The sequence below is a fragment of the Gambusia affinis genome, linkage group LG12, assembly GCF_019740435.1.
Source record: "Gambusia affinis linkage group LG12, SWU_Gaff_1.0, whole genome shotgun sequence".
NCBI lineage: Eukaryota > Metazoa > Chordata > Actinopteri > Cyprinodontiformes > Poeciliidae > Gambusia > Gambusia affinis.
Genome location: NC_057879.1, coordinates 10369284 through 10391261, shown reverse-complemented (window position 1 = coordinate 10391261; position 21978 = coordinate 10369284). Strand labels below are relative to the sequence as shown.

Below are 21978 nucleotides of genomic sequence, written 5' to 3'. Positions count from 1 at the left end.
TATTTGACTTCGTAATAGTCCTTATTAATGTTTCTGCTACACTAAACCGTTCAAGTAACTATAACTATAGTAACTATTGAATAATGTGGAGTTGATATTGAATCTTTTTTTCCATATTGAAAAAGATTTGTTAGTGAAATTTTTTTAAGTCAAAGTTTTAAAGTTTTGTCAATATAGTATCAATCTCTTATTCATTCGTCCATGATTATTTTTTATCCAACTTTGACCTCTGAATTATCCAGACCCAAAAAACAAATTAATTTCCCCTTATTTTTAGCTACAGAGTCATATCCAGAAATACTAAGTGAGTCAGAAAATTATTACTTTGTAGGAAATGGGTGAATAAGCAACTAGCGCTAAAAGCTAGATTTCACAAGACTCATCTTAACATTTTGCAAAAATATCTGCTCAAACACACAAAAAACATGTATTTTTATTGTATGCTTTGAAAACCACATATTGTTTTTCTTCCACTTTTGCTATCTGCTACTTTAGAGTAGTCTGTCATAAGATCCCTATAAAATATATTGAAGTTTGAAGTATGAATGCTTTAGCGAGGCCTAGCATTTGCATGCCATAAAGCATTATGTCCACTAGACGGCGGCACAACAAAAACAGTTAACCGGAAACGTGTTGTCTGGTATTTCCTGTTAGGATGTCTTAGTTTTGTAGTTCTTGTTTTGGTGACCTGTCAGCGTTGTAGTACAAGCTGTCACTGCTAATACACTATCCATCTTCTCAGCGGTCGCTTAGTTGTCCCTACCGACGCAGCTGGAACCGGTTCTTTGGTCGCTCATGGAGTTTTATTCATGCTAATGATGTCAGATGGGCACCTAGCTAACGGTTTAAGCTAACTAACTTAGCCACACAACTTGACAGCTAGTTTTCGACGGCGGCTAGCGGCGTTAGCTAAGACCACTGGCAGGACGAGGTGTCGGAATCCGCCCACCCTTTTAAATCAGGGTTCCGGGACAAAGGAGTGCATGGTAAGTTGGAAAGAACTTGAGACAGTTGTTGAATCTTAAGCCAATATCGCAGGTCGAGTGTTTGTTGTTTTAAATTAAAAGAAGCTTTAATGTAAACAACCAACAGGTCAGGGTTTTAACGGCTGAGCTACTCAGTCAGTGCCACCAGAATAACCCCTCCGTCAGCTGTTTTTGATCACTTTAAGACCGAGGGGAGAGTTTACCTCATTGCAATCATGTATACATTTTTAAATCTGCAAAAATGTGCCAGTGATATTTCACTCCTATCGAGAAAAATGTTGGGAAATGCAGCTGAAGTCCTCAGACTGGAAAGGTGGCGATCAGCAAGACAGAACAACTTTTCAGAAATATTTCTGCATTAAAGAGGCAAAGACGTTTATTGTCTGTGTGATTTCCAGGGGACGGGGGGAAGCTGACCTGAAACATTTTTTGGGGTCCTACCGTGTTTTTCTACTTTTCGAAGATATCAGTAAGCTTATTGTTAATCAACAACCATCTCAGTTGGGCTCAGTAAAGCTTATATTACATGAGGTTAAAAGCCCCTTGCCCTTGTTCGCTTCTTTTTGTGGTCAGATAGGTGTAGTAGTCAGTTTCAATGAGAATGACATCTGCTGTTCATGTAAATCCCCTGTCCGCGTGGGAGCCCTGCAGGGCTTCCTGCTGCAGCTAAAAGAAAAGGGAGTAGAGGGGGGGGGGGACGCTTGTACAAGTTGCCCAGTGTGGGATAGGGTCACCATCACCACCTGGAACGTGTACTGTTAGATTATTTACCAATTGCACTTAGTCACACTCTCATAACTTGTGGATTTCAAGATAACATTGACGTCCAGCAAAAAAAAAAAAAAGAAAGTGATAGGTGTAAATAAGGAAGTATGGTTATTATGTAAAAGCAAGATAAAAAAGTGGCGTATGAATAGTGACCACTCCCTTTAATCGACTTGTGGCTTCAGTTTAAGTAGCGTGATGGAATGTGAGGAATGGGGCAGAGTCGCAACCCATAACACCGGAAACCTTACAATTATATGCATGCACTGAGTTACTTGCTTTTGCTGTATTCTGACATATAGATTGGAGTGTGTGAGTGGGGATCACAGACAGATTTAAAACTCTGGTCCAGAGGTCAGCAACCTCCAGGATCCCAAAAGGCATTTCTGCCCTCACCTACTTAAAATAGAAAATGCCCAGGCCTGCAAAACCTTCTTGAGTTTTGTAAATACATTCCATCTAAGAATGTTTTTTGGCATTGTAAAATCAAAGAACCAGCAACAATTGTATTTTTATTTTTGCTCTTGTACATTAGAAAAGCCTAAAACTTTTACAATGAGAGAAAAACTGTAATTCCTCAAGCAGAAAGGTGAATGTCAGATGTCACAAATCCTAAGTGGCTTTATGACGTTTTGCATACAGGCTGACAGAGTTGCTGACATTCATCTTTTAATTGAAACACAAGTTTCACGTTCTGAAGAGGGAGACAAATCTGGGCTGTAATTTGAGCGCATTCATTCAGTGAGAGGGGAAAATATATTGCAGTTTTATTAATAAACTCTTATAAGCGCTGCAGTTATTAGTACCTGTAGCAACTCCTTCAAACTAAATGTAGGTGATTCATTTTATTTTATTTAACCTATGCTTTACTTTTTCTGAGACGATCGGAATTCATGGAAACTTTTAATTCAAGATTACCGACTTCCTGTTTCCGTAAATGTATAATCATAGCATTATGACAGAGGCTGGTTTCTTTTTTGAAACTGGCATGTTTTATTTTGTCACCAAAACAGGATGGTAGAAGGTGTGAGGAAATCTTCACAGCAAAGCGAGACTTCCTGTGTGTGTTACTGGTTTGTTTTAAGTGTCAAAAGATAAACTGGGAGGTAAACTACAGCTGTTGGAACTGTCTTTTTCATTAATAAAATACTGTCAGTGTTTTTTCTAAAGCAAACCCAAGTTTAAAAAATGTCTAGAAGAACATTTAACAATCTATTGTCTTAAATTCAACACCACTGAGCAAAATCACTTTTATTTTAAATACACTAAAAACTGAAAGTTATTTGTTTTTGTTTTAATTTACATAAAAATGTCCCCAGAAAATAAAAAATATGTAATGCATAAGTGCTTTGTCTAGTAATGACCATAACTTCTCAGTCTGACTTTGCAGAAAAAATAAAAATAAGTAAAAAAAATCATCTCCTGCCCCTAACATAAAAACTACAAATAGATTGCTCTGTTTTTATTTATTTTTTTCTCGTTTTGTTTAATTTTGTATTTAGTCAAATAGAAGGCTAAAGAGCACAACTCATGTTGCGTTTTTCTCTACTGGGTCAAAGTTCACCAAGCGCATGACCACCTCCATAACGTCACAGCTGTCCAGATTTGCAGTCAGCCCAGTCTCCTAAAATTATGCAACCGTGTCCCCAGCATTGTCCCCTGACGCAGTGTAAAGTTGAGGGCGTGTTTTTAAAGGGTGCAGTACGCCCGAGTGTGTGAACTGTGGTGTGTTTTAGTCGTGTATGTCTTTGCCTGTGAGCCCAGATGGCGGCCCAGAGCTCCAACGAGCTGGTGATGTCCAGGAAAAGAAAAAGAGACGGCTCCAACGGGGAGACAGAGGAAGGGGAGCGATTTGGGAAAATCCCCAGATGCACCGTGGTGAGTCAGCTCTGTCCTTCAGCTTTTATTTTTTGAAATGTGTCTGACTTGTGTTTTCTGTTCGCCCAACATTCATCTGCTGATTTCCTTATATTTCAGCGTTGCAAATAGCATTAGGCTGCAGAGTTTCAAAATGCTGCTGATCTCTGTTAAGAAGTGCTCAGTTCACACACATGACCTTTCATTACCACATCCTTATGAAAAAACCTTACAAAACTAGAGCAAAAGGAAAATTTTTCCTGCTTGATGTTTTTGGGGTGATGCTAGTGAATCACTTTTGGGTTAATCTTGATTGTATTACAAATATTTTTTTTTTTCCCCCCACACATTTGGATGGTTTAGGGACTGAAAAACCCTGCGCCTTTTGCTGATGAGCTCGAGCCAGCTGACAAAAAACCTTACCAGAGAGTCACCATGGAAGAGGCTAAAAAGGGGACACCGCGTGAGTTTGAGATCAACTCCCTGCTTTTTGAGTTCATTTGTACTGCTCCGTCTCTGGCTTTTGTAAACTTGCGTTGGGTTATCTGCAGGTTTCCTCTCAGTCCTTATTGCCTTCACCTCCAAAGGCCCATTTATTAGTTCCTCTCTGTCTTATTTCTCTCCCACCAGCCAACAGACCCGTCCGAGTCTATGCAGATGGCATCTTTGATGTTTTCCACTCAGGTCATGCCAGAGCTCTGATGCAGGCGAAGCGCCTCTTTCCAAATTCACATCTCATTGTCGGAGGTGAGTTGAGTGTAAAAGTCTGGACTTTGGGTAAACGTAACCATGACATGGCAAGGAAAGGACAAAACTTTGCATTTATACAGACTTTTTGCACACTAAATGATCATTTAAAAGTCTAAATGAAACTTAAATGACAGTAAGCTGTGCTTTTAACATATAAATGCCTTCTTCTGAGTGTGAAAAATAGGAAAAAATTAAAATAGCTGCACTGTCACCCATGTTTCAAGTGGATTAACAATTAAAACAATATTCTTTGCAAACAAATTTTTCTCTACATTTAGACTAACGTCCAGAAGCATCTGAGGACTGATTCGTTTGTACATTTTGGAGCACAGGCCTGCAATATCTGAGTAAATAATACAGAAATAACTTAGTAAGGGAAGGAGAACACCATCTAGATTTGGAAAATTGATGAACTGATAAGAAAGAAAAATATCACATCTGTCTGATGCTCATGTGTTTTTAGATTCACAGTAAAATAAAATTGGATAAGAAAGCTTCGGAAGCACCGGTTTATATCATTGATTGCAGAATCATGATCACAAATCCAAATCTTTACCTTTTGGATATAGTGCCTTCCTCGACTGAAATAATGAAGTATATTCCAATTCGTGTATCTGGAATTTCTTTATAAAGCCTAAAACACCATATATATTTCTCTTTAGTTGTGTAATATGACTTCCTGCTTGATTATTTACTTTACCCTTATGAGGATCAAATAAGTATAACTATAGCCAATAGGTGGCAGTAAAGTGCTTCCAGTATGATCTTTGGTATGTGTAGATTAGGCATCAACAGGTATTTACATACAACTGCTTGCTTGTGTGGGGAGTTTTCGCAGCACTACTCCTAAAGGGGTTAAATCAGTGACTAATGTAAACATTTCCTTGGGTTCACAGTCTGCAGTGACGAGCTCACCCACAAATACAAGGGCTTCACTGTGATGAACGAGGATGAGCGTTACGACGCCGTCAGACACTGCCGCTACGTGGACGAAGTGGTGCGAAACGCTCCCTGGACGTTAACGCCAGAATTCCTTGCAAAACATCGGGTGAGTTTTTAGCACATAGACACGTCCGAGTTAAACGACTGTTTGGATTCTTGTTCTTGAGCAAACTTTCAATCCGAATCTGCTCTGATGAATGATGTGTGTTGTAATGACCTGTTCAGATTGATTTTGTGGCCCACGATGACATCCCATACTCATCAGCAGGGAGTGATGACGTGTACAAGCACATTAAAGAAGCAGGTGAGTCGTGAAGGCAAAAGAAATGGATGACGTACCCCACAAAGATTTAAGTGTTTTTCTTTTGTTTGAGACAATGGATGCTCGGCTTTACGTATGCGATTCCTGTGGGTTAAATGCTTTGAACCCCCTGGAATGCACACAATGTTCTGAACACCTCTGATTGTTGAAATGACAAATGTGCGATTTTGGTTACAATGTGTTGCAAAAGTATTTATTCTAGTCTCTTGAACTTTTTCAGTTAGAACCAGTCAAACCAAAATTGAACTTCCTGTCCCACAAACCTGAGGAAGAGCAACACTGAACTTCGCCCTAAACAATGTGGGAACATTCTTCTCTTGGTTCATTTCTACAGGCATGTTTGCTCCCACCCAGCGGACAGAGGGCATCTCCACCTCTGACATCATCACTCGCATCGTCCGCGACTACGACGTGTACGTCAGACGCAACCTGCAGCGAGGTTACACAGCCAAAGAACTCAACGTCAGCTTCATCAACGTATGACTTTTCTGCTTCGTCACAGACATGGCCGCCTTTGTGGCTTCATCCTCTGCTGTCTCACAATTTCCAAGAAGGTCAAGAAGAAAAAAAAAAAAAATCTCTTTGAATAATCAAATAATTGCCGTTCTCACACCAGGAGAAGAAGTACCACCTGCAGGAGCGTGTCGATAAGGTTAAGAGGAAGGTGCGTGACGTGGAGGAGAAGAGCAAAGAGTTCGTCCAGAAGGTGGAGGAGAAGAGTATCGACCTAATCCAGAAATGGGAGGAGAAGTCCAGGGAGTTCATTGGCAACTTTTTGCAGATGTTCGGCCCTGAGGGAGCTCTGGTGAGCACGCTGCTCGTTTGTGGTTCTAAATCACTGTGTAATCAGCAAGGTTTGTTTAAAAAAAAAATCGTCGTGGTAACGGTGTGGGAATGCGTTGTTGCGGTCTGAATGATCATGCTTCAAAAGTGTATTTTACGATGCCTTGTCGCTACAACAGTTAATGGGGATTTGGTTGGTGTCTGGTCTCCAAAATCTCAGCTAATCTTTTCCAAAGACAATTTAAAGTACAAATTTTTATAAAGGTCGGAACTGAGGAACAAATTTCCAATCTGAGCTAGGCCGTCGTTTCTGATGAGGACTAAAATGGAATAAGTGAAAATGACCAGGACTGTGACACAGTATGTGACAATCATACAACGTGGTTTACCGGACAGAAAGATCAACATTCTTCTATTTCTAGAATAGTTCTCAAAGCTGATCGCTATAGAACAGGAGCGTTCAACCCCAGTCACTGTTGCACATGTTTTACAGAACTGGATGACATGCTGTGGAGATAATTCAGCTTTTTACAGCCGTGTTATGGGAAAAGCCTGTCTTACCAAATATTTTTGCTATAGTTTCTAGTGAAAATGTCTCTTGAAATGAGACAAAACTAACTTAAAAGTAACTTTTCAGCAAGATGTAAGAGCTTGTTTTAAGTCAATAATTTTGTGTTTGTTGCGTTGACAGTTTATTTCACTCATAACATGGGAAAGATATCTTATAAGTAAAAGAAACTTCCTATCAGTCAAGTGCTTTTTAAAAAAATCAATATTAATGAATTATTGATTTAAAACAAGCCCATACAAATAGCTGAAAATTACTTGTAAACTAGATTTGTCTTATTTCAAGTACACTAAGATATTTGCAGCAGGTCAAAAATACTTGGTCAAATTTTGTGTTTTTGCAGTGTAGAGAGAGCTCCCACTGTATCATAAACTTGTTAAATGCTGTAGAAGGCTGATCTCAACCCGGGTTCCCAAGTGAGATAAAATCCTCAAAGTACACGTTAACAAATGCTCTAGTTGTGCACACAGAAAGGAAAAGCTTCATAGGTTTGAAATTATGTTTGAGATGTTATAATTTTAAGCTAAATCATTCATTTCAGCCACTTATATTTAATCTTGGAAAACACTTATGCGCTCTCACTGCAAAAAAATAAAAAATGGTTTGCTTTTTTTTTTTTTTTTTCTTAGTTCCTTATGAACATAACATTAAAATTAACCCAGGCTCTACCATATCCCAAAATGCAAAGAGTTTTCTTTTTCCTTTTTTGAAAAATTTAGTTCTGTTTTTGTTAGTTCTGCTCTGCTTTTTCCCAAGATGAGGAATGCATTTATATCTAAATATTTATGCAGGCAAGCAGACAGAATTTCATGTGAGAACTTGCTGCCGAGCTTCATGACGCAGCAGGGAGCAGGGAGTGGCGGCCAGCAGAGCGTCGTGTCGATGGATGATAACAAACAGCCAGGGAGTTTCTGTGACAATAGAAAACTGTCCGGTTGTTTCCCTAAAATTTTTCGGAGCTCCATGTTCAGTCAGTCAAACTTTATTCACAGAGGACTTTGCATGCTGTGAAGTGATTTGCAGAGGTTAAAAACATGCGGACAGAGATAAAACCACTAGACAACTGTAGGAATCAAGAGGGGCAACGGAAAGGATAACAATACTAAAAATAAGACAAAGAATGAGAGGAGATGAATAAATTGTAAGAGGAGTCAGTAACAAAGCTTACTTTGACTAACAGTGAGGAACAAAATCCTGCTGCAGAGCCGGCCCAAGGCATATATGAGTTAAACAGGTGCTCAACAGCACCAAGCTGGCATAATAAAATATACATATTTTAAAACATACAAACTAAATTCTATTGCACGATTCTATATTACGTTTATAGTTGTTACACAAATAGGCTAATATCTTCCAGCTGCTGGAGAAATCTAATATAAAATATTGTTTTCTGTTCATTTAGTGCTTACCAATAGTTAAAATAACATAGCACACTTAAATACCACTCTGCATTTTAAAATCCTTATCTTTACTTATTTTTTTAGTTTGCTACTCCTTTTAAGGTTAAAAGTCATTAGCCATAACAACACTAGTATGATCCATGCTAATTATAAGTGATGCTAACATAACATAGACTAGCTTAGGAATGAGGAAGCATCTGGTGTTGACATGTTGCTATGGGGGGCCTCAAATGAAAATCTCCCCAGGGAACCCAAAAAAGCTTGGCCCTGCCCTGCTGAGTGTACACTGAACTCCTCTGTGCCCTACAGAAGCACATGCTGAAGGAGGGGAAGGGCCGCATGCTGCAGGCCATCAGCCCGAGGCAGAGCCCCAACAGCAGCCCCAGCCGAGACGAGCGCTCGCCCTCCCCCACCTTCCGCCTCCCTTTCTTCTCCAAGACCTCCCCTCCACCCTCGCCGCCCCATCCCAGCGGAGCGCGTGGATACCTGATCAGCGAGGACGACGATGAAGACGACGACGATGATGACGACGAGGAGGAGGACGACAACTGAACCTAAGTCTGATGACGTCGGCGCCGCCGAGCCTCAGTTAGCACTACCAGTAACGAGAGTTGTCAACGCTGGGTGGCCTTCCAGGAGCTCCTGGCTGCGGCTGTTTTTAATCGTGTTCATCGATGATTATTATTTTTATCTTTTTTTTGTTTTGTTTTTTAGCACTTCAGCGTCATGTTACCTTTGACAGCCAGGTTAACAGCTCCTCTTTTTTTTTTCTTTTTTTTTTTAGCAGTCGGTTCCCATCTTCTTGTTTCTGTGTACTGGTCAGTAAATTACAACTAGACACCCCGAGTTCTTTGAAAGTTAGTTTATGAATCTGTTACTATTTTTTTCTGTTGGTAATTAGTCGCGCACTGTCACTTAGCAATATTTTCAGGTGTTAGCCTTGGTGCACTGCCTCCATCTGTGACTATTCCTAAAGTTTGCGTCGTGGCGCCGGGGACGTTCTGGTTACGGCTTTAGCATTGGGTGAGGGAGGGCCTCGCTGTTTTTTTTTTTTTTTTTTTTTTTGGGGTGACTTGAGTTGCACCAGAAGGTTTAATTTGGATTCACAATCATGACACGGTTTTAATTATCTGCTTGTTCGCTGCAGAATTTACCCTCAAAATAAGGCACCTGAAACCAATAACATCCGATTACATCAGATCTAAGCTGAATCTGAGTATAACAGGTCAACCAAGCCACAACATTGTTTTCTGAGTTTTAGCTTGTCTATGGTGGAGCTTGGTGTGCCCACGTATATGCACGGCATTGTTTGTACGTCAGCATGTTTAACGTATCCCTTAAAGGCATCTGTCTTGTTACCAGATGCTGGGTTCAGCTTACTAGTTCCTGCATATAGTAAATAAATTAGCTTTGAAATTTTTACTATCTGCTGACGAGAATCGGTCTTTGAAAGACTAGTTTTAAACTAGACGCCTTTAAGTGGCGTGGATGAATGGATGACGCATTTAAATCTTGGTGTGGAAATGTTTATTTTTTTAGCGTTTCATCCCAGGTTTTTTTTTCACTCTCTCTTCCCCTCGCCTTATTCTTCCCTGAGCAGAGAATCAATATAAGCAAGGTGCAACTTACATATTGTTTTGTGTCCTGTAACATTGTCCTACAGATCTGGAGCTGTGAGTAAGTGATTTAACTTTGATACATTGTTACAAGACAAAGTATTAGGCTTTTGACTTTCAAAACATACACATTTGTAAAACCATTAAATGGTGTACTGTAAGTTTAGTCATTGTCAAAAAAAAAAAAAAGTGTGATCAGAACTTCCTCGTGGGAGGAGTGGCATGAGAAACTAAATAAATAAATGTAAAACAGGCCTTCCTCTGATGCAGATTGGATGGTTTCATCACTTTGAGTGAGCGGCCCTCCTTCCCCAAATGATTATTTTTCTTAGATACGCAGTTTCTAAGAAATGAGGCATGTGAGTTTAAGTATTTAAAATTTGTAGTTCTCCAACTCCAGTGAAAAAGCATGTTGTCTCTGAGTAAAAGTGATCACATCTGAAAGCTCTGCTAGTCTGTGCAGACATGGTTTTCATGTCTACAGTAAAAAAAAATAAAAATTTAAAAATCCAGTATAGTCTGGAAAGAGAAAAAACAAATTCTGTCTGGATTCTGGTGCTAAACAACCTAGTCTTGAGTTTTCTTTTAAATCCGTAACTTCAGTTCCAGCATGTCCACATAAAGGCAAGCTGATAATAGCCACAGTTTTAATCATGGTTTGTGTTACGTTTGGAGGTTTATTTTTGTCCTGCGTACTGGATGTACAGGAAGAGCAAAAATGTATTAAAACTTGTCCAAAAACATTTCGGCTGTCTCGGTTTTAAGGATTCCACACTTAATAGTAACATGCTCGTGTAACCTGTCGGATGAAACAGAATTTTCTAATTATGACATCCCATCTCAAACTGGAATATAATTGAAAAGTTTGGGTGAATAAGTTAAAAAAAAAAAACAAAAAAAACACACATTTACATAATGGCTCATAGAAAGTTGTACAATATTAGGAGACCGATAAATCTTAAACTGCTGCAGCCTACACAATCATGGAGTAAACGGCAAAATAGTAAAAAGTCGTAAGGTATATTAATGGAAAATAGCAGCAAGGATAGCTGGAGCCTTGAGGGGATTGTAAGCCAAAGCCTATTCAAGAGTCTGGAGGTGTGGACTGAAGCTACCACAGATTTATCAGCACAGAAAATTTGCATTTCATTTGGAAATCAAAGAGTGTGGCGAGGTACAGAATCCACTCTGATGTGCATTAGAAATGTTGAGCAATGATGTGGGGAGCCACGTTTCCTGCTGCTGTTGGTCCACCACAGCACAAATTTTATGACACCCAATGCTTCCTTTTGCTGGTGATATTTGCCGATTTCAGTTCCCAGCAGGACATCTCACCTGCCAAAACTCTACTACCTCCCATGCTGTCATTACGTCAAGCCAGTTTGTTGGACAAACACGATCTGAGAAGTTTAGTCAAGAGGGAAGTAAACGTTTCGGAACCAACAATGCAGACAAGTTCAGTCACCATAAAAGCGGAGTCAGTAATTTATGAAAGAGTAACCCTGACCAAGTACATAATGTGCAGCACACAATACTTTTCAGTAATTGTTTTCTTAGATCTTAATTTGATGTAAAACATGAGAAATAAGCTTTTTAAATATGTGGAATTAAACTACATAGAAGTTTCACCTTTAAAGAGATTTTTAAGTTTTCGCTTTTCCATAAGCTCAAGACGTTTTGGTTTTAATAGGCAATCAAATTTTAAACCAGCTTTGTAGGAAAAGCGTCACTCCAACAATATCAGAGAAAGGGAAACCAGGCAGCAGGTTTGGTTACGTAGATTTTATTGGACAGAACGGTCACCAGGGCTACAAACAAGAAGAAGCAGACAGTGGCGAAGCAAACACCAGGGGGAGACCTCACCTCGCTGCAAACCCTGCCGACTGATCTTTGAATTGAAAATAGTGTGACAATGATCATCTTAGTGCTTATAAAATATCTGGGGGGAAATGAGTCACGATACCCTAATGAGGACGATGGTCTGACCTCAAATGACCTGGCGCGTCTCCGAAAGGAGCACATGCTGGCAGTAGCAAAACCAACTTGAACAATGTAATTTCTGGATCAGCTACCAAAACGACAAAAGTCGGGAATGATTTCACCCTCTTGGGTGAGAAATACACAGGGGGTCCATCCACAAGAAGACAAATCTGTCAATTTATTCAGATGGTAAACTTTACTGGAATACATGTAAATAGAAACCATCTGGACTCGTCTTATTAACCGCCTTATCAGGTAAAAGTGACATTGAGGACCTTAACAGTAGATAGAAGAATAACACTGAACAATCTGAGCACTCATTCAAACCTTCTGCCTCTCCCCCTGAGACTCCAGCATCACACGTCTTTTTCTTTCAGACATCAGATGGTTCACAACTGTACTCATCACTACTAGATATATACGATACAACGGTTCACATTTTGCATATATCTGTGCATTACACCATATTTACTTTTTTTTTTCCTCTTTAAACGATGTAAATTTGATCTCCAACACCTAGTTAAGAAGGGATAATGGGGAGGAGAAGTGATTGGGGCTGAGGAAGAGAACAAAGACAAAGTAGGGAGAAGAGGGCAGAAGAAAAAATTCTTAACGGGGATAGATGAGGGTGGGGAAGTGGTCGGTTTGCTGCCTGCTAGGGTGGAAATTCAGCAGCGGGTTTCGTAGATGCCGGAGCGGCCGATGTACCGCACCCATTTGATGACGTCGTGGTCACTGTAGTTGAGCTTGGACTCGAACACCTTCAAGTAGCGCACCTTCAGGCCAGACGGAGCAAAAGGAACCTGCGGGGACAGGAAGAGGGACGTTTGAACAAGCCAGGACGTGTGGACCACACAGGCTGCCGTAGTGGGAAGGAAACCAGACAGCTGGGGATTTGCTTCAGATACTGAAAACATTTGATCCGCCTCATCTGTCTGGTCGGCTACTGTGTATTTGTTATTCTATGGCGAGTGTGTTGAACAGGATTTTTATTTTATTTTATTTTAAACTGCAGCTGTGAAACAAGATTGTATCTTTGAGGAGACAGAGATCCAACCGTCATCACCTCAAAGTTCATAGAGATAGGAGGCCTGGCCCATTTCTTCTTGTCGTTGGTGGGCAGCAGCTCGATCTCAGCACTGATCTGAGATTCCTTCATTCCAGCCATTCGTTTGATCCTGCAGAACACACACACACAAAAAAAACAAACGATGCTCTTAAAAACATAACCAGGACAAATTTGATGCCATATTCACACCAAAACGTATTTCTTTGTGGAAGAAAACAAGTCGAGGGCGTGCAGGCTCACACAAAAGAGGTTAGGTGGTTAATTATTAAGCTGCTGTGACTCACTTCCAAACGATGGCGTTCTCACTGGCCTTGTATTTGGCTTTGCCCTTCATGCAAATCACCTGGACGCCGCTGGTGTTGAGGGGTGTTGGGATTCGCACCTGAGAAATAAGCACACACACAAAAAAAAAATTGGAAAAGGAAAGTGAGGCATACACAGCATTTAGAATTCTAATTACAACATAGACGCAACGAGAAATAAACTGGTGGTAAATTGGATGATTTCTAGCCCGATCAGGCAGTTGAAACTCAAATCTTACATCCGTGCTAATAACAGCACTTTTGTGCATGGATGTTTGTATTCATATGAGATTCAATGTTACTCATTTTGAAAATCAGACAAAGCACTGGGGCATCTGAAGTTTGTTGGTTTTTGAGAGGGCGAACTTGCGTTATGCCATTATCAATATATTATTTATCACAATGATTTTTGGTACAGTTTATCATCCAGCAAAATACGCTATTGTGACAGGATCACAAAATCTCACCTCAATCTTTTGAGCCAGCAGTGAGGGTTTAAAGTTCGACTTAATGACCACTTTAACTTCCAGTTTAGTGCGGCCCACCTCCCTGACCAGAGGAATAACTCGGAATGGAAGGATGATATCTTTAGTGGTGCGATATCTGCAATGAGGCAAAAGGAAAAAAAAACAAAACAAAAGCGGTTTTTCCCAACATAATTCCTGACTTGAGACTTTGCCATGTTGTTCTCCATTTAGGAAATCTTGAAAGACGATTTTAAAGCTGAAACAAAAACCTTACTGACCTCATGAGCTCATACTCGCCATCTGGAGGGATGAAGCTGATGCTGCGCTCCGAGTCAAACTTACTGAGACGCACACACTGGTGGAAAGTGCAGTCGTCGATGGCTATGGACTGTTTCCCACTGAGAAAAATAAGAATGAATGTTAGAAAGAGAGTAACGAATGACAAACTTGTGCGCTACCTATGTGTCCAGCGGTTGAAGACATAACAAATGAGCACATACAGATAAATAGCAGGTAACCACACACACACACACACAAACAGGTTAAGGTTAATAGTACTACAGTGAACCCTCGCTATAACGCGGTTCACCTTTCACTGTCTCGCTGCTTTGTGGAGATTTTTGTGTATTTATTTTTTTTCTTCACAGTGCATCATGTTCTGCGCCCTGATTGGCTAAACAGTCTCCGCGCTTCTTCTCTACCTGTGTGCCAATAACGTTACGATATTTAAATGCACGCAATACAGATTGGCAAATTTTGGCAAATATTTTTGCCCAGAAGAAAAAAAGAGCAACAACAACTACCGATAATTATGTTCTTCTCTCGGAAAAAAAACAAACAAAAAAACACACACCTGCACCACAGGCTTCAGAAGAAAAAGAGACTAGAGAGCGAAGTGAGGCGCAGCGTCACAGTCGGAGGCACGGTGAAATACGCAAGTCATAATTTGTCTTACCGTACTTCATACTGATGATGAAAATGATTCTTTCACTGTAATTATTTGTAAGAAAGCGTTCTATTCGTTTTCAAAAAATGCTTAGGCCTGAAAACAGGTTTTGTTCTTTGTTTTCAATGTAGAGTAATTTAATTATGCTGTATGATAAAGGTAACTACTTCACGGATTTCGCCTATCACTGGTTCTTTTTGGAACGCAAACGAGGGTTCACTGTATTCTGAAATTATAGTTTGGGTGAAAGCGTACAAAAACAACAAATAGGGACGTCAGCTACACAGATGCTTAATACAAAAAAACTGAGAGAAAGGAAAAGGTTTCAATGGCAATGCAACAGACAACAGAGGATGAGATCTTAATATGGTTGAAGGTTCAGACGGAACAGGGATGAATAATGATGTTGGGGGAGAGGAATTGGTAGCACAGTACCTTCCTCCCCCTAAATCACTGAAGAACAGCACATAGAAAAGAAAGAAAGGGGAAAAAAGACAGGAGAGATCCATGCAAAGGAAAGCAAAAAAAGAAAAAAAAAAAACTGTAAAGCCTGACAGATTGTAAACAGCACTGATAACAAGCAAAAGTGAAAGCTGCTTCTTGAATCTCAGTACAAAACTTCCTCTTTTTTTTTTTTAAGCTTCCAAAAACAGAACCAGTCAATGAAAGCACAGAAGCAAAAAGGTGATTTACATCATAACCAGTAGTAATTTAGTCAGTGTTTTGTTGGGCGCTACATCTCCTACCTCTTTCCTGCATCATCAGACGCTCCTCCCTTTCCCTGTTTGTCGATGACAATCTTGTCATTCATGCCAAACTTGCACTCGGGCATTCCGCTCAGGTAGCTCTTCATCACGACTCGGCCCGACACGTGTGCGCTCAGGACCTGACCTGAATCATGGTCAGGGGCAGAAACCGGGCAAAGAGTTTTATTCCATGTTCTTTCGGGGGATTTGCTGAAAGCTTTCTCTAAATCTATCGGAAATTAGATTTATTGTGCTACAGGTACACTGTAGTTATGTTGGACCTACATTTTACATTTTAGTATTTAAGAAATCAATCAGGAAAATAAAACAAAAGGAAGAGTCAAATAAAGTCATGAAGTCTGACTAACTAAATGTTCCTAAAACAATCGTCACTGGGCGAAGACACAAACAGACCTTGAGGCGACATGAGTAGATTGACGCTTTCCAGTACATCCAGGAAAAGCTCGTTGCGGCGATATTTGATGCCCTCACGCCGCCAGCCGATCTGCCCCGTCACCTGGCTGGTGATCTGAGACTGCTCCTCCTTTGTCTGAGAGACAGAGGGGAAAGACATCATAGCAACCAACAAAAGACCCAACAAACAGCAACTTCACATTTCAAAGAGACAAGTATGAAATGCAGCACTACATGGAAAGTGATGCATTTGCTTTATGGAAAAAGAAAAAAAGAAAAGGTTAAAAAATAATAATAATAATTAAAGTAAGCATATTACCTGATGCTGAAGTTTCCAAAAAACCACAGTTGTGAAAAAATGGCAGGAAAAAGAAAGAGAGAGGTATTTAAGTAAAAACGCAACTCAGTTCACTTGTTTTATCTCTTTTCTTTACGTCTATCATCTATACTAAATCAAAACGACTACAACAAGATCAGGTAACACACAAAGTATATAGACCTGGCACAATCAGATCAAGCAAGGTCTAAAACTAAACATTTTCCATTAAATCAGATCTTTAAGCTGAAATTAAACTGTCAGTTCACTTTTCATTCCACAGAACTAAATTTCTTCATCCATTTATTTAATCAGAGTTGAGGCTTTTTAACTTTTAATCAGAGAGTAAACATGTCTTGCTTACTTGTCCCTTGATGCCCTGCTGGGTGATGAAGGTCTTCAGGGCGCCGGTCTCGGAGTTCTGGGGGTAACCGAAGTCCAGGATCTCTGAACAAGCAAACACGAAGAGACAACTTTCAGTAACTGATAAGCGTTGCAACAGAGGGAACCCGAAATGAGCTGCACCGAAACAAACGAGGGCTCATAATACCATCCAGCAGCTCATAGATGAGCACAAAGTTGTTCTTGATGTTCTCCTCGCTGATCTTGCCGAAGTAGGCCGTCATCACGTCACACATTTTGTACAGGAACTCGAACACCATGGCGGCGTTGACGTTCTGCTTGGTGACGGCAGCCAGCCATATGTTGGAGCGCTTGACGTGGAAGAAGCTGGTGCGGGCAATGTTGGTCACCGGGGACCGAACCTGCTGCCGGGCGTGAATCACGTTCACGCGGAACGCGTCCACCGCATTACGCCTGCAACGCAACGAACGGGAGAAAACCTTTAGGCTACCGTGAAAAAATTATATATATATATAATAAAATCAACTGCTTTTCTGCATCCTGTGAAGTCATTTGCAAAAACGTTTTCAGTTTTAGAATCATATATTCCTTGTTAGATATGAAACAGCAATTTTCATTGACAAAGCTACCATGGGAAACCCTCCATCATGGTTAACACGAATCCAAAGAAAACAGACTGCTGCAAGGAAGTCATGGCCGAGACAGTTTCATGGTCTGAAACACTTCTAGTCAAACTGTAAATCTGTCAACATCTAAATATGTAATTTGAGAGTTTAGCATGTTCAAAATTAGGGAAAGAAATCCTACATCATTATTCCCTTATGTGCAGGGCAGAGTGTAGTTTGGATTTCTAAGTAAGAATTACTGTGAATACGTTTCACCAAGCTAAGCAATTTTTTTTTTTTTTTTAAACAGAGCCTTGCAGAATTAGTCATACCACTTGAAGCTTCTCATTTTGTCACATTACCAACTTAAATGAATGTTATTAAAATTTTAAGTGACAGACCAACACAAAGTGCCAAAACTATGGGAAGGAAAAGTTTCATGGTTTTCAAAATGTCTTCCAAATACAAATCCATGGTTCCTTTAAATTCATACACTCTAGAGTCAATAATTTGAGCCCATATTTCACTACAATTACCGCTAGAAGTATTGTGGGCTATATCTCAGCCAGACTGGCAAATTGTCAGTTTATTCCCCTCACCGCCTTTATTAGATAAATCAAACTCGCTCAGATTGAGTGGAGAGCACTTCAGAACATCCTACAAATTCTTAAACCACATCAAGTCTTGATTAAAGTGTGCTCAGGATGTGACACGGGCATCAATTTCTGCCTCACGTTTCACATACAGATCAAACTGCTAAATTTTGGGTTCATCTGATTGGTGTACCTTCTTCCACATCCTCCTGCCATCTCTTCTACGAGTACTCACAGAAAACTACACACAGGGCGTGTTTTGGGTCCGTTTCCACAATGACTCTCTTCGCTAGTTATCCATAAAAGGCTGATTTTTAAATACAAAAACCTCCAGGACCCATTCCTGTTTTCCACTTTACAACTTTCTCCCTCACATGTCTACTGTTAGCCAACTAATGTCCTCCAAACTTCTCACGCCATCTCAGAACAGCATTGCGCTGGATTTTATTAGGGGCTCTAGGAGTGGATGAGTACATGTGCATGACACATTTCATGTAATTATGCAACAGAAATTCTTAGTGCATCTTTTTTTTTTTATTACCAAATTATATATAACTTTATGTTGGTCAAGCACGTACAACCTTAATACAATACAATGAAGCTTGCAGATGCAACATAAAAAAGGGGAATAAAAGCTCGAGCAGTCTGAATACTTCGGCAAGGCACTGCAGCTTACAATAATAGAAAAATATGTCTAAAAGCCAAGACATTATAAAGTGAGAAGACACCGTATGAATTCACTTAGTCTCCAAACACAGAGACTTAAAAATTAAAAAAAAAGAAAGAAAAAAAAAGAAACGTTTACCCTCAGATAACAGCTCTTGACTGCACTGCCTAGTTAAAATGACACAGCAAATTTAATCTTACAAAATATGCAACTAATCTCCTTAATTTATGAGAGAAGACAGGGCAGAGCAGAAAGAAAGCAGCGCTACATGAACCTTCGTTTCTCATGCTCAGACTACATGCTATGGCGCTGACTCAGCGGATCAACAATTACACTCCTCAATTTCAGTCGATTTGGAGCTTTATTTCAGAAAAAGGTGGTCTAATTATCACCAACGTATGAAGAGGTGACTCATGCTTACAAGAACCGTTGGGTATTTCACCATCGCATAAATGCTCATGCAGGTCAGGGATCATGGGGGCGAGGGGTCATTGATGGGTGGCCATGAGAGGGAGGAGTCATGCTTTAAAAGCTGCAGGAACGCTTACCTATTTCTACATGGGGGAGGGGGGGGGGCCAAGATGAACAGATGGAGGAAAATGGTTAAACAATGGTTAACAGAGGATAGATAGTAGAAAAACAAAGATGAAAGAAGAGGACAGACAAAAATGTACAAGACATTTTCGTGCATCATGTAGACAGAGCGAGGAAATAACCGGTATATTGTTCATGATGCCATATTTGGACGAGAATTTCTCCACTCTTTGGTTAATGGTTTAATACACAGGATGATAGTGTGTGTATTACTGAATAGAACACCACTGCCAGGTCATTTCTAGCAAACAAGTCCTATAACCAAGTTCTTTTGCTCAACATAATATGAATTAGGATTATAGTAGTTTGAGCCATTTAGTGGCATTTTCATGCAGACTTTTTGCCACACCTGACGCAAACTAGTTACAAACCTCCATAAAGAACAAATAGGTGTTTTACACATTTCTAAATGACACTGTAAGCATCTTAGAACTTTCAGTGCCATTTAAGTCGCACTCAACACCTCTGCAGTGGATTATTTGTCACTATATTTTTTTTTTAGGGTTTCAGCACCACAACTGCTAAAAGCCAAATTAGTGGCTTTTACAGTAAGAGCCATAAAAACTTACATTTTTCTACTTTAACAAAGTAAAAAATTAAAGAAGAAGTGTACAAAACATGTGCTTTTCAGACAAATGAATTGTCAAATCTGAAAGCAGATGAATTTTAAGGGGGAAAAATACAATCAAAACAAAACAAAAAAACCTAATATGACAGAGAGAACTGAGTGTAGAAGATTTGAATAATACCTGGAAAATGAAATGCCCACAGAGTTGCATGCTGATGGAGAATAAAATTATTTGAGAGGTATTTTAAGTTTTCCCCAAGCCAAGTTATCTTGGAATTTAGTTTTCCACACAACAGCGCATAATCTTGTAATATAAGGGTGTGGTTTGACAAACAAGAGTGAACCAAATCCTTACATCAGACAATCAAAAATGAAAACACATGGTGGCCATGTGGTCCTTCCCTACTACTTATATTTATTTTACATGAGGTAAATCATTCATCTGTATGAACAGGTTTAAGAGAATAATTGTAAATTAAAATTTATAGTTAAACCTTGTCAGTTGGAATTACATCGTTTTAAATGTACTCCTGGCTTAGCGTTGTTTCTTCTGCTTCCCGACGACACAACAAACATTAATTTACACAGGTTCAGCGACATAATCCTCTGATCTGGGATAAACTCCCGTCACTCCACCCACATATTAGGTTCTCACTGAATTTTCCCAGAAATCTAGAAGCCTTTTCCGCAGGTTTGCTGCTGTGAAACATACCCTATATCATCTCGGTAAACACGGGAGATGAGGACCTCCCCCTTGTGGTTGTAGATGAACAATCCTCCAATCATTGTGGCTGCTTCTCACTCCCAGCGTACCATTGTGAAACCAAACGCCTCCTGAGAAGAGATAGACATTAGGGAAGGAAACTGGCTAAGGGGGAGGAAAAAAAAAGGAATGATAGAGAAGTGAAAGCAGTGAAAAGTGTGAGAGCGGCCAACAGTACAGAGAAGCATTTGTCCCTCATATCCGCTTTTTACGTCTTCCTCTCCCTCACAAGTACACATCATCCCATTGACAGCCGAATACATCCTGCAGCTGCACCACTCCATCAGTGACTTTGTTTAGAGGTCTATTTGCATCCACCTGATTCCAATATTTGCCATCAAGAGTACTACCACCAAGGAAATTCCTTGGTTTCCCAAGGAAGATTAACAGCAGATTAGCAGCCTCCAGTTTGCAGGTAGCTGGCTTTAAGTCTACTCTCTTTTTTTACACTTCCTGCGAAATGTTCCCTAATCTCATGACACCAAAACTAAAATCAAATTTATGATTTATAACCGAAAGACATTATTTTCCATTCATAACCTGTGCTGCTGGTGTACAACTGATTTGTTTAACTTGGTCCTCCAGACATAGCAATCTGTCCCACTTTTAACAAAAAAGAAAGAATTTTCTGGCAAAGCGATGAAGGACACCCTTGAAAATTTCTAATCACAGACTTGACTTTAAAGACAAGGCGTCACTTAAACACGCCATGGAAAAGACAAACATCGGATTTCTGATAGCAAAGCGAATAATTATCGCCAAACCAAAGGGTTTTATCGACGCTATCTCGCCGAAGTCAAGATGTCTGCTCATTCAGGCCATTCCTTAACGTTTGTGATTTTCTTCATTCTTATTTGATTCTCTTAGTTAAGTTGAATCCCAGCGTCACACAATTTATGACATTAATATCCTTTTAATATGAATCAACATCAACGAAGGCCTGACCTTCAGTGAGATTTAAGTGATGGAGAACGAACCGAGAGGTAGCAGGCTAACTTAGCTAGCCATAGCAGGCTAGCTGTCGACACCGCCGAGCCAATCGGATTTTTAACGGGTTTCCGGTGAGAGGAACGGAGAAAATGACACGAGAGGTTATCATAAATCATTAAAAGTTATGAATACGCTTTTTTACTTATGTTATTGTAGATTTGAGGACATAGATAAAGCATAAATTAGCCACATAACTGGTTATCTGCACATTTTTCTACTAAATGAAAGAAATTGCCTCTTTCCGTTATCACAGAGCTAACCGCTACTATTAGCTGGACGTTAGCTGCTAACGTTGCTAACATTAGCATTGCTAAATTAAAACAATCGCCGGTTATCCCTGACGATAACTAGGCCAAGTTACTTATTTTCACCGAAACAACGTAACATTTGCAAACTTACCCCGATTATCCCACAAAAGCCGCCACTGCTTTACTCCCAGTTCCGCTTCGAGTGTCCAGCGTATTCCCAGCTCATTCACCCGCAAGCTTCGCTTCTTTCCTTGCTGCTCTGGGAGCTGTCAGCTGACCCGCCGTCTTTACGCACGGTCGTTCTGCTGTGACAGGAAAAGGCGCGGCTGGAGCGCTGCATAAACCGCACCCAGGCCAA

At 40.1% G+C, this 21978-nt stretch overlaps 2 protein-coding genes across 3 annotated transcripts; one reads left to right on the top strand and one right to left on the bottom strand.

Annotated features, from left to right (window-relative positions):
• The first annotated feature begins 641 nt into the window (after positions 1–641).
• On the top strand, positions 642–10162 carry pcyt1aa (phosphate cytidylyltransferase 1A, choline a). Its single transcript, XM_044134963.1, has 9 exons — positions 642–986; positions 3516–3629; positions 3972–4071; positions 4239–4355; positions 5255–5406; positions 5526–5604; positions 5957–6099; positions 6239–6427; positions 8683–10162. The coding sequence occupies exons 1-9, from the start codon at positions 984–986 to the stop codon at positions 8923–8925; spliced, it is 1140 nt and encodes a 379-aa protein (XP_043990898.1). The 5' UTR covers positions 642–983; the 3' UTR covers positions 8926–10162.
• On the bottom strand, positions 9414–21978 carry LOC122841558 (AP-2 complex subunit mu-A). 2 transcript variants are annotated; one of them, XM_044134961.1, is made up of 13 exons: positions 21772–21978; positions 20332–20453; positions 16780–17045; positions 16594–16676; positions 16233–16238; positions 15914–16049; positions 15500–15644; positions 15189–15206; positions 14086–14205; positions 13808–13943; positions 13323–13420; positions 13036–13147; positions 9414–12772 (listed from the first exon to the last, which is right to left on the bottom strand). In XM_044134961.1, exons 2-13 carry the CDS (start codon positions 20403–20405, stop codon positions 12638–12640), a joined length of 1329 nt encoding a protein of 442 aa, XP_043990896.1. In that variant the 5' UTR covers positions 20406–20453; positions 21772–21978; the 3' UTR covers positions 9414–12637. The 2 variants fall into 2 exon arrangements, with proteins under 2 accessions (XP_043990896.1, XP_043990897.1); XM_044134962.1 differs by lacking the exon at positions 15189–15206.

What these genes read in the sequence shown, in the direction of transcription:
- LOC122841558 (XM_044134961.1), bottom strand. Translation starts at nt 20,405, where the DNA reads ATGATTGGAGGATTGTTCATCTACAACCACAAGGGGGAGGTCCTCATC. An exon ending in GTTTACCGAGATGATATAGG is followed by an intron (nt 17,046 to 20,331) that starts GTATGTTTCACA and finishes GTTGCGTTGCAG; the next exon opens with GCGTAATGCGGTGGACGCGT. An exon ending in CATCTATGAGCTGCTGGATG is followed by an intron (nt 16,677 to 16,779) that starts GTATTATGAGCC and finishes TTGCTTGTTCAG; the next exon opens with AGATCCTGGACTTCGGTTAC.
- pcyt1aa (XM_044134963.1), top strand. An exon ending in AAATCCCCAGATGCACCGTG is followed by an intron (nt 3,630 to 3,971) that starts GTGAGTCAGCTC and finishes TGGATGGTTTAG; the next exon opens with GGACTGAAAAACCCTGCGCC. An exon ending in TTCACATCTCATTGTCGGAG is followed by an intron (nt 4,356 to 5,254) that starts GTGAGTTGAGTG and finishes TTGGGTTCACAG; the next exon opens with TCTGCAGTGACGAGCTCACC.